General features: G+C 37.6%; 1 protein-coding gene across 4 annotated transcripts in view; it reads left to right on the plus strand.

The window, feature by feature from the left end:
- DST (dystonin) overlaps positions 1-12,023 on the plus strand; it is a 289,353-nt gene that overhangs the window by 172,110 nt on the left and 105,220 nt on the right. For 2 of the 4 annotated variants that reach the window (XM_030446905.1, XM_030446906.1), the window contains 7 exons: positions 388-522; positions 2,987-3,075; positions 3,719-3,854; positions 4,936-10,362; positions 10,605-10,751; positions 10,909-11,124; positions 11,307-11,453. In XM_030446905.1, the coding sequence (XP_030302765.1) occupies positions 388-522; positions 2,987-3,075; positions 3,719-3,854; positions 4,936-10,362; positions 10,605-10,751; positions 10,909-11,124; positions 11,307-11,453 (6,297 nt within the window). The remainder of the gene's footprint in view (positions 1-387; positions 523-2,986; positions 3,076-3,718; positions 3,855-4,935; positions 10,363-10,604; positions 10,752-10,908; positions 11,125-11,306; positions 11,454-12,023) is intronic. The other 2 variants (XM_008495643.2, XM_030446907.1) reach the window with 1 other exon arrangement.

A 12,023-nucleotide genomic window follows, 5' to 3' on the forward strand; every position in this document is an offset into this window, starting at 1 on the left:
TACACCTGAGGGTAATGCAAAGGCAGCAATTTGAACATACTTCATTTGGAAATAATCTTTTATGGTTTGTCTGCTGAGTAATGGCTGGGAAGCAGTGCTTTTTTCTTAGTACCAGTTCTTCCATAATGAATGTACATTTCTATGAATAAGCACTGTAATCATCATTATGAATAATTTGAGAATAATTTTGTTTGTCTATAATTGTAGCATTTTTTTTCATACATCAAAGTGCTAGAGTAATGCATGTGGTGATAAATAAAACAAAATCACTTTATGTTCCTGTGATAATACTGCCATTGTGGTAGAATTGTGTTTCTGTGGACATGATTGTAAAATACTCCAACAATCACATTTACATATTTCTTTACAATTTATGGTGCTCATCAGAAGTCAATGGAAGAAGAAAAGAAGGAACATTTTGAAAAAGCTGGAGATTTACTGAAATGGGTATCAACCCTCAGCAAGACAGTCCTCAAGGAAGAAGGGGAAAAGGCTGAAAAGACAGATTTGCCTAAGCAGCAGGTACACAGATGTCATTTGGTAAAATTCTACTTCATCTATTTAGCTTTTTGTGTTGATTAAAATGAAAACATATTCCAGAAATACTTTTTTTCTCCAAACACCGTCCACACACAATTTCACATTGTGTTGCAAGTGGAGGACTGGGTAAATGAACACCAGTGTTTAGTGACACAAACATTTTACTTGGGAAGCCATGCAAGCTGCTTTTTACAGGCCTGGCATGTGGTGTATCTGACACTACAGAATGTCAGTTCAGAAAAACTGGGTCCTGCACATCATAACTCAGCCTCTGTAGGGGGACAGTGCATACTGCCAGGACAGCACTTTGTAGGTCTGTCCCCTTGGCCTGAAGTAGTTTGATGAAGTCTGCTGACGACTACCCTGGCACCAAGAGGGAGAAAGTTGGCAGAAAGGGCCTGAGGGCCAGTTTTTTTTCTATTTGCTTTAAAAAAAGTTATTTTGAGGGAAATTTCCTTATGGCATAGTCAAAACTGTGGTATTAGGGAATATAGCAGGTCCTCTTTATCATCACACAGGCTTCTGGAGTAGCCCATTTTGCTGCCTTTATATTTAAGATACATTGTTGTTGTGTACAGTTGTAACTGGGCCCATAAATTTGCATGTGTGAAATTCCCAATAATTTCTAACAGCTCCTCTGCTAAGCATGTCCCACAGAATACCTTAGTTATACCAAAAGCGATTTCATTAGCTGGAGGTCTTCTGCACACTGAGCAGCAGAGAGATGGAGCAGTGTCTTTCCTACGTCCCTCAGTACAGTGCTGGATGTGTGGTCAGGCAGACATAATTTTGGCCCTCCTGGCAGCCTGCTCCTGCATATTCATTTTGGTCATGCATGCCTGTGCTGGTTAGAGCCATTGGAGCAGCATATCCATCAATCAAACTTGCTGTTAAAAACATCAGCAGTCTCCTGATAGCCACCAGTCCCAGCACACTGCTTGTCCATAGAGGACAGTGCTAGTTCTGTTACTGACTTTTTCCCTATATCTATAGGAGCACGTAAGCTTGCTTGAGTATATTGATTGGTAAATCACTAATAGTTAGGGTCAGGATATGCAAAAACACTGCTCGTTTTCTGTCCTTGTTAAGGACAGTAGTGAAAACAGTCAGGATTTCTGTCAAGCTGTCAGGATTAGGGTTCTGCTCAACTCCATAGAGCATCTCAGCTTAACACAGGAGGTATGGGTGACATCTTCCTCATCCATCCTGAGCCCTCATTGAATAACCTGTGAGTCAGCTGCCTTGGCTTCCTCCAGCTTGTTGGACGTGGGTGTGCACCAAGGGTGTTTCCTTCCCTTGTGAAACATCCCATTTGTACCTTTCATAGGTGCCTGCTTCTGTGCCTCTGCTGACTAGCATAGGTGCCTTGGCAAGTTTTGTGGAAGGATGTAGATTAATGATTTCATAACTGCTGATGATTGAAATATATCTCACAGAGAGGTCTGGGTTTTCTATGGGTTGTAGCCCTGGAGTGAGTGGAGAATCTGATGCCATCAATGACAGGTCACAAGTAGCAGTTGTAGTGACACCAATTCCACAAGCAAAGTGGAACTCATGACTCCACTTGCTACCTCAGCCTGCTCATATTGCTGTCTTCTGGTACAACACTTTCAGTTTCTGTCCAGGCAGCACAAGTCGTGGGGTTGTAGCTTGCTGGTGGTGACTGCAAAGGGAGGCTCTGGTCAAGACCTTGTTAAAGCCCTTTGATGTGGTCATGCAGGGACAGAAGTGGTTGTGTCCTGATGCAGGTGAATGCAGGGCCCAAGCACCTTCCCAGAGTTCTGTTCACACTGACAAGTGTATCTTGGTCTTGACAATAAAGTCCTAGAATCCCCTTTGATACTTTGCTCTTCTTTGAAGAGACTCTTTGTATTTTTTCAGAAAAGTGAAAGGATTAAATTCTTACAAGTTCCACTGGCAGAACAAGTGCTTTAATGAGGGTGACACAGAAATGGCAGCAGGGAGAATATTAATAAATAATTCATTTTTTCCAAATGTCTGACACTGTATCTCTTCCCTTAAATTTAATGAAAGTTTGTTTTTGATATGTTTTTCTTTAAAAGTTATTATCTCTCATCTTAATGAGCAACTGCTTGAACATGACCGTTGTATACGTATCTTTATAAAGCTGCTTTAAACTGTGCCAATTATAATAAGTGATTTTAAAAGAATGTTTAATTTTCAAGCAAATGAAAAATAAATTCTTTTTGTCTTACCCAATGGTTTTCTTATACAAACAACTTATTTAAACATAAGGTGTAGAAATTACACAGTTCTGTAGTGAATAATCCTGCTTGAAGAATAGATGGTATTAAAGAGAAAAATCAAGTTCTTATACTGATGAGTTTAGTCCCAGGTAGAAATACTATGTAGTTTCTTTCCTTTTTTCTTTTCTTTTTATTTATGTGCATAGTTAAATCTTGAACACAAGTTGTTTATTTTTCAGATTTCCATGGATGAAATGTCAACTAAGAAGGAACAAATAGCTGAAGCTCTGCAGACTACTCAGTCATTTTTAGCTAAGCACAGTGACAAGTATGACATTTTTTATTTTTGAAATAATGTAAATTTTTGCTTAAAAAGAAATCATATCCTCATCTCAAAGTTCAAATTACATTTCATATACAAATATGTCCATTTTTTTTCTTATATTTTATAATTCTGTCTTCCCATTTGAGAAAGCTTGGTAAAGTTTTGTTTATTTCAAGAATTTGGCTAGGTTTCTATAGCTTTGGTCAGTTGAAAAATATTCGTAATTTTCATTTGCAGTCAAAATAATTAAAAAATTAGTAGTACATTAGTAATTGAACTGCATGTCACAAGTTTGTTTCCTCTGTGTCTAAATTCAGACTGTTTAAGATACTAAATAGCTGAGCTATCTCATGACTCCTTGCTAGTTATGTTACCTGTCTTGACTATAAATCAGTTCACAAAGGCACATGCTAGTGTTGAATGCTATGGTAATTTTTCAACATAAACTGTAGATTAATGCAGCTTCTTATCATGAATCACAACAACCTGATTGTAGCTTTCTTGAATATCCTCATAATTAGGGTTTTCAGACTACTTTTAACAATCTCCCACTTCTCCCATTTTAAGTAAATTTTAAAGCAGATCACTCCCGCAGTTTACAGAATACACAAAGAGATCTTCTTCCATTTTCTTTTTTTCTTAACAGAATGACAGAGGAAGAGAAAAACGAAATGGAAAAGCAAGTCAGATCCCTTCAGGAGAGCTACAGTTTGTTATCCAATGCAGCTTTGAAGCAGCTACAGGAAGCACAGTATCTGGATGATGAAAAGACGGAAGAAAAGGTAAAAAGATTGAAATTTAGATTTCAGTCTCTTTTGAGGTTTACTGCATGGTTTTGAAGCCAGACGTGATCATTAAAGAAGCAGCTTTTATTAACACTGTGTAAAGAAACTTGAGATTTGATTGACTAAAGGTTTTGTGTATTTGCCATGAAATACTGTGTGTGACCTTACCCATACACATATGAACGTTCAGCTCATTAGATTTTTTGTGAAGAGTCTTAATAATGTGTGCCTTGCATGAAGAAAGATAAAGAAATCATTCATCTTTTAACTCTTCTCTTAAAAGCCATTCTTTGACTGCTAGATAAGTCTGTGTTTCTGCTGCAAAAATGACACCATAAAATAACATGTTCATCTCTCCCATATATCCCTCAGAAATGGCCTAAATGAGATCAACTCTTTTCTTAAAATTTATCTGGATATGAAAACGGGAGCACATAACAGGATTATTTCTGAGACACTACAAATTTGTTTGTTAATGAACCTTAATCTTAAATATGGAATCCTCAAAACTTATGTTGCAAATGAGCATTCTTGTATACATGTAGAAGCAGTGTCTGTGTAGTTAGTCCAAATAAAGTTGCCAAACTGACTTCATGCTTTCCATGCAAACTAAATGCAATATTTGGTGCTAGAGTATCTGATTTATATTGTTGAGTGTATATGCAGAAGTGCTGTATGCTGTAAACATGAATAGCATGGTTGTTTTGAATCATATACTTTTTCCAAATATTCTAACCATTCACAGACATTTAGAGCATGAAAATTTGCCTTTCAGGTGTATATTCTATTTGCTCACTCTGCAATCATTTTTCCTACTGTCTTTCACTAACCCTGTTTATGTATGCAAAGCATAGGTTTTCAATTCACAGATGCATGTTGACTTTAAATCTTTTATCACATCGTGTGCTGTTCAGTGACTGACATAGATCACTTGCGCATTTGAGCTGCTAACATTCACAGAATTCCTTCAGGCCTGGTAAGTACGTGTTTTGATGCTTATCATGCATTCAAAAGCAAAAGCAAATTTTAAAATATGGTCTGAAAATAGTGATAGCTTTTCTTTTATTTTCCTTTTCAGGTGAATAAAGTCATTGCTGGTGTCATTGACCAAACAACCGGAGAAGTCCTTTCGGTCTTTCAGTCTATTTTAAAAGGTTTTATTGACTATGACACTGGAATTAGATTGCTTGAGAATCAGCTGATTCTTTCTGGAATAATTTCTCCAGAATTAGGAGCAAGTTACAATTTGGAAGAAGCTAAAGCTCATGCCTTAGTTGATGAGCAGATTCTGTTGCAGTTGCAGGAATTAAGTAATGCAAAGAAGCTTATTTCAGAATTGTCAGTCTCAAATCTTCCAGTTGTATCAGCTCTAGAACAAAGTCTAATTTCAGAACCTTTGGCTATTAAAATTCTTGAGAATCAGCTTTCAAGTGGCCACTTGGTTTTGCCATCTACTGGAGAAACTCTGACTTTGCAGAGTGCTTTCCAGAGAAGCCTGATTTCTCCAATATTATATGCAAAGCTTCTGGAAAGACAAGACACATGTAAAGAACTGATAGACCCCAACTGTGCTGAGAAGATTTCTCTTGAACAGATGATTCATAGAAGCATAATTCATGAAGAAACAGGGTTAAGACTCCTACCTGTGAAACCACAAGAAAAAGGTAGAATTGTGTTCAAATGTGGAAGGAAGATAACTATTTTAAGGGCAGCCCACGAAGGACTCATCGATCGGGAAACAATGTTCAGGCTGTTGGGTGCTCAGTTAATGTCTGGAGGTATAGTTGACCCTGACTCAGGGAAGCAAATGACTCTGGAAGAAGCTGTCAGACAAGGGATAATAGATCAGGACACTGCTTGTGGGATCCTCACACATCAGGTTCAGACTGGTGGAATCCTTTGTCCAAATTCAGGACAACGCTTGACTGTTGATGAAGCTGTGCAGTGCAACTTAATATCGTCTACCAGTGCACTGCTGGTATTAGAAGCACAGAGAGGCTTTGTTGGACTCATTTGGCCTCACACTGGTGAAATATTTCCCATGTCAACTTCTTTGCACCAAGAGATGATAACAAATGAGTTGGCATGCAAAATACTAAATGATAGACAGAAAATTGCTGCACTTTACATTCCAGAAACTTGTGAAATAGTCGGTCTAGATAAGGCTGCACAATCAGGGATAATAGACCTCAAAACTCTGTCTGTTTTGACCAATGTAACTTTACCAGATAAAATGCCCAGTGTTAAAGAATTAGAGTCCCCTTATAAAAATGCTGCAAAATGGTTATCGACATATGAATTCCTGCCATCTGGATTTCATGACCCTGAGGAGGAACATGAAGATCAGAGCACAGAAGAACCTGTATGTCATAATTTAGATCAAGCTAAGAAATTATTCATATCTTATCTGATGGTAAATAGTTATATGGATGCAAACACTGGAGGAAGACTTCTGTTATATGATGGACAACTGCAGGAAGCCATCAATATGTTGCTGGAAGGTGATGGTGCTGCATACAATGATGTATCAGAAATGGAGTTTAAGAACAAATGCATAAGCCCCAAAGGAATTAACCTAAAGTCATCTGGTAGTATCCAGTATAATAATGTCACAGGCAGTGTTCAGGGTGATCTTTTAGGTGCTGAGAATACTTCTAGTAATGGGCAGTTAAATGAGTTTGAAGATTTTGGGAATTACGTATCTTCACAGGGAGAAGATCTCCATGGTTATAGACCAGATGTTTGCAATGATTTTGGTTCTGAGCAATCAGAAGATACACAGGAGACAGTATTAACTAACCCTACAGAACTTAGAAATGTAGTAAGTAGCATTCAAAATTCCATGAACAGAAATGCTCTCAGAGATCTTCCAGAAGTTTCTGAGTGGACAGAACTATGTAAGCATAACGATCAGGAGGCAAATTCAGGAAACATTGAAGGATATGTTCCAAATTACTCAAATCCAAATCTTGTTTTAGAAATGGAGAAGGAAGAGATTTATATGGCAGGCAGTCTGGGTAGTGAAAACAAGAATGGTAAAACCTTAAACAATTCCTTGAGTGTGAATGATTTGTCACATAATGGTACCTGGAGAGAGCTGGAAAAATGCACAGAATGTGGGCCTCACATGTTGCAAGCTGACAATAGCAGAGCAGTGCTGGATAGCAGCGAGATAGATGATTTTCAGAGAAGTCTTGGTCCATCCATCAGTGCCAATAATGAATATCAGTATTGTGACACACTACAGTTTGAAGATAATGCATATAATGAGCAGCTTCTACAGTACTACACTGATTTACAGAACAGGCCATCCCTAGAGGACTGTCTTCATGTAGGTGGCAGGCCACTCATGGAAGATTGTACTGATTTACAAAGTAAACTGGGTCTAGATGACAGTAGAGACATGCACTGCAGGCCTTCATTGGGTGGTGATACTGTTGTACATGATGGACCACATGTGGGGAACAGTAACAGCCCAGCAGAAAGGCTCACAGTAGAAGAAAGCGATGGTACATTTTACAAGTTAGTGCCATGTGACAGTAGTTCTGACTCATCAGCAGAAGGGAGTGATGGCAGCCCACAGTTTGAAAGTAACAGCTTGCAGCATGAATGTAGTGAAGCAGACTCTGAAGATGACAGCTCTCAGTTTGATGATGATGATGATGATGCCTATGAAACACCTCAGGCTGATGATGATGGCAGTGATGTCTGTGATAGTTCACAAATTGATGACGATGAGTTCTACGACACTCCTCAAGGTGATGATGGTTTTGATATCTTGCAGTTTGGTGATGATGATACGCCAGAACCAGAACCTAGTGTTGTAGGGAGTGTCCATGTAGATGCAGCATATCTACCTGAGAGCATAAGTACAGCTTCTGCAAGTGCCACAACTATTAAAAGAATCCTTGAGGAGGAAAGGGAAAAACCAGGAAGCTTTGGAGAGGAGGAGCAAAATTTACCTCTTGAGAGTGAAGGCAGAAAGGAGGGAAGTATTAGTTCTTTACGGAAAATGTATGAAGACAGAAATGAGGAAGATGAAATGAAAGTGGAAAGTGACTCCTATGGAGATGAATCTGAAGGAACAGAGGAGGATGAAGATTATGAGGAGGACTGTGATAGTTATAATGACTCTGACACTGATTCAGACAGTGATGAAGAAATGGATATTCTTTACTCACACCATCAATGTATAAATAAAGGTGACCAGCTGTTAATTTCCTTAGGAGACATAGAAAATAGTGATGAAAATAATCACAATATTGATGACTCTTGCTATTCTTTAGGCCACAAGAGAGAGTGTACTTCACAATTCCAGGCTAACCATGAAAATGGAAAACTATCCTCAGAAAAATGTGAATCTGCATCAGATATTTCTGAGGGAAGATGTGTTAGTCTCACATGTACAAGTGAAGAAGACAGAGAGCAGGAAACAGAAGATGAATATGAGGCTTGTTTCAAAAGTAAATACATTTCACAAGATACTACTGAGCCTGTTGAGTCTGAAAATACCTTTGACACTAAATGGATGTCATGTGAGAGCGAAGGCAATAATAAAACACAGCATGAGGTTCGGAAATTTCAGCTTCTTGATGAGATGGTAGCATCTGGTGTTAGTGTAACAGCCTTACCAATTACAAAGGAAGCTGCTGCTGCTGATGGTGGTGATGAAAGTACTGGGGCAAGTTTGCTTCTCTCAGAATGCTCTGCTTATAGTATGAGTAAAAATAATAGTCCCATGCCAGTGTTACATCCAAATAATGGACAGAGGGAACCACTATTTGCAGAGGAAGAGATACTAAATTATATGTCTGGTATGGAGCAAATAAGGGAAAGTTCATCCCAAGTGGTCAATAAATTCCTTGTGGATATGCCTTGTGTGAGTGATGGTGAGAATTTGCTTAGTGACCAACTGCATCCAGTCACCAGTGAGAAGCAAGATCAACTAGAAAAAGGTTTTGAAATTTATACAGAAAATAAAAATAGAGTAAATATTATAGAGGAACATGATACCATGGGGCGAAGTGAAAGTCCCATTCAAATGAAAAACCTTGGGGAAATATTTGATGGGTCACTCAATAAAGCTGCTGGAGAAACTCCTGTTCCAAGTACAGAGCAAGTAAAGCAAACTTTGTTTGATATTGGAGGTGGTGTGAAATCAGTTGAATTTATGACAGATTTTAATATTTCCTCTTCTCTAAAACAATATACAACAGACATAAAGGAAGCTGGCCATTCGAAATTGGATAAAACTGAATCTTGTTTTTTTGAGAACAAGGAAAGTGAGAAAAAGGAGGGTATACAGGATGAAAATGATACAGAAGAAATGCATTCAAGTGAATTTAACACATATTCTTTCACCCCAACTGATACAGTGAAACTAAAGGACATCAGTGTAACCAAAGACACAGGAGAAGTTATTTATCAAAATACTGATAATGTTCTTAAAGACTTTTCAGAAAACAAGAGCAGCAATAATAGTGACTTTTCCTCTGAAAAAGCAGATGCTTTAGGAAGTATTGAGGATGCCAAAGAATCAGGAAAAGGGAGTGAAGTGCTACCTTCTGGGAGTCATACCCATTCCACTGATGTTTCTTCTGCAATTCTGAGCAGCGCAGGAGCTGACTTGAATTGTGGTGCCCAGAAAGAACCTGAGATGCTGAGAAACACAAAAGAAGAAAACTTCATAGCCAGTGAGACTTCTTCCCTTGGAAATGGTTTCAAAAAACAGATGTCCATGGAGTCATTACAGAAGGAAATGGGACCTTGCAAAGATTTTCAAGTAAATGAAATGTCTGGCAGACTAATGGAAGACTTAAAGAATACATTACAAAGGAAACTGAAAATGGGACATGTTTACTGCAAGCAGGAGGCTGAACCCCTAAGTTACTCCAATACCAAAATTTTAGTGCAAAATTTACTTACACTGGTTAGAAGCACCCAACCTGGGAGTGACACATCTAGTGGGTCAAATCTCAAGGAAATAAGCAATGCTGTCAGAACTGATTTAATGGTTACCACACCATGTGCACAGCCAAAGGACAGTGACAGTCTTCCATCGCTTTGGCCTGACTGCAGAAGTCCTGATCTTCTTCGTGATATTTTGAAGCAGGAATCCTGTAAGCAAAAGATTGATGATCCGGGTGAAAGGAAGAGTGAAACGGATGTTCCTAAATTTATTATTTCTGAGCTTCAGGAGATTTTTCAGATCTCACCTGGAGAAGAAAGTACAAGCAAGTTACAGGAGCTGATAAGTGGTTTGCTTACAAGCTCACAGGTTGCTGTTACCACAGCAGAACAAGAGAGTAAAGGCAAAGTAGATGGGTTTTGTACTCTTTTCTCAACAGAACAATCAGAGTTTAAATCAGAAATTGCTCTAGAGAATACATTTGCAGGTGAGACAGCCAGTGCTTGGAAAAGTGGCCAGGACTGTGTGAAGACAGACAGCCAACCCACAGGCTTTGAACCAGAAGCAGCAGTCCCAGAGGACACCCCCACTAGCATGGTAAGTAACAGCAGCTGTGTGTGCTACATGTTCTGTGTTAAAAGAATTACTGCATCCTTCCAGGTGCTGGAGAGAGTAAGGAAAAAGGAAAAATGGTTGAGAAATAAAATTAGAAGCTTAAAATAAATTATAATTAAAACAAGGACTTATACTGCTTATTTTTAAGTCTGTCAGTTTGGTAAACCTTATTTTTAAAATAAAAAAACCCTTATTTTTAAAATAATTTTTAAACTGATTTTCAGGTCAATGGAGTACAGCAATGTTTAAAGTTAACAGAGAAGATGCGAGGACATTTGGCAGTGCTTCAAGAAATGAAGAACCATCTAGATAACCAACAGCCTATTAATAACAGCCTAGAAATACTAAAAAATGAACTGCAACAATTAGAGGTAAGTAGAGTATTGTTTGTGCTTGTTAGTTGATAATGGGTGCTAGGAGAAGCCTTTAGATAAAAGAAAGTTATTTCAAATATAATCAAAGTAATTAACATTTGAGTATCTTCCTTGTGTAGTAACTTCATGTGTTTTATATATGTTCTCTTTGTAGTCATTTGAATCAGGACTGGCTACCTTTGCAATTATCCTAAAAAGGGACATGAAGTTGACAGAAGAGTTTTTAAAGTTTTGTCACAGTGATATTCCTGAAGACAATCTTAAAGAGCTAAAGATAAGCTGTGACTGTTTACAGGAAGCATTTCTAGTTGTGTGTGATATATCTTCAAAACGAGCAAAACAAATAGTCTGTGCTGTTGACTCAGAAATGGTATGTTTTACTCATGTATGTTTTAATCTTGATTTTCTTCAAGGTAATTCAGCTAAAAAGAAAGGATTTTATTTTGATTTACTTTGTTTTAATATAAAAAACCATATTTGATTCTATTTAATGTCATAGAAAATGTGGCTAGACTCAAGAGGCATAAATAAATATACGAATTCCCTTTCTAGTCTAAGCTTGCAGGATTGCACGAACAACTTTTAAGCAAGCTGCAGAGATTTTCAGACTGGATCTCAGAAAACAGTAAAATCATGACTGGCTTCATTGTGAATACTAATGATACAGAAGAGATGAAGAAAAATTTACAGCTACTTAAGGTAAGTATTCTTTATGGCAGGTATTTGTGCCATATGTTAAATGTTACTACTTATTATTTTTTATACCTGCTCATTAACCTCTATTGCTTAAACAGACAGCTAGAGCTAATTACTTAAGACAATGACTTGATAATCCATTTATAAATCTTGTGGATTTGCTTTTTATCTTAAAAAATGTTTTGAGAGAGTTGTTTGTTCTTCATATGTTTGTTGCAATAAATCTGACCCTTTCTGGAAATCTTAATTTATAATACAAGTATTTTGGTGATTAGAACTGGATCTTATACATAAGATCCGGAATATTTATGGAAGTTAAAGTACTTTCCAAATCAATTATATGTGAGAACAGAAGATGAGGGAGACTTAAAAATCCCTCTTCGCTACACACTCTAGGATATGAGTCATGAAAAACAAATTAGATCGAGTTGTTAGTAAAATTCATTGTATTCAAGAAAGTAAAAGAGTAATTCTTGTCAGTAATTTAGTATAGTTATGTTCCATTATAGTTATTTCCAGTATGCATGGTAATGTTGTGGGAGCTATACAGTGTGTGACTACGGACAGAATTTG

This window comes from Calypte anna, chromosome 3 (assembly GCF_003957555.1).
Source record: "Calypte anna isolate BGI_N300 chromosome 3, bCalAnn1_v1.p, whole genome shotgun sequence".
NCBI classification, from domain to species: domain Eukaryota; kingdom Metazoa; phylum Chordata; class Aves; order Apodiformes; family Trochilidae; genus Calypte; species Calypte anna.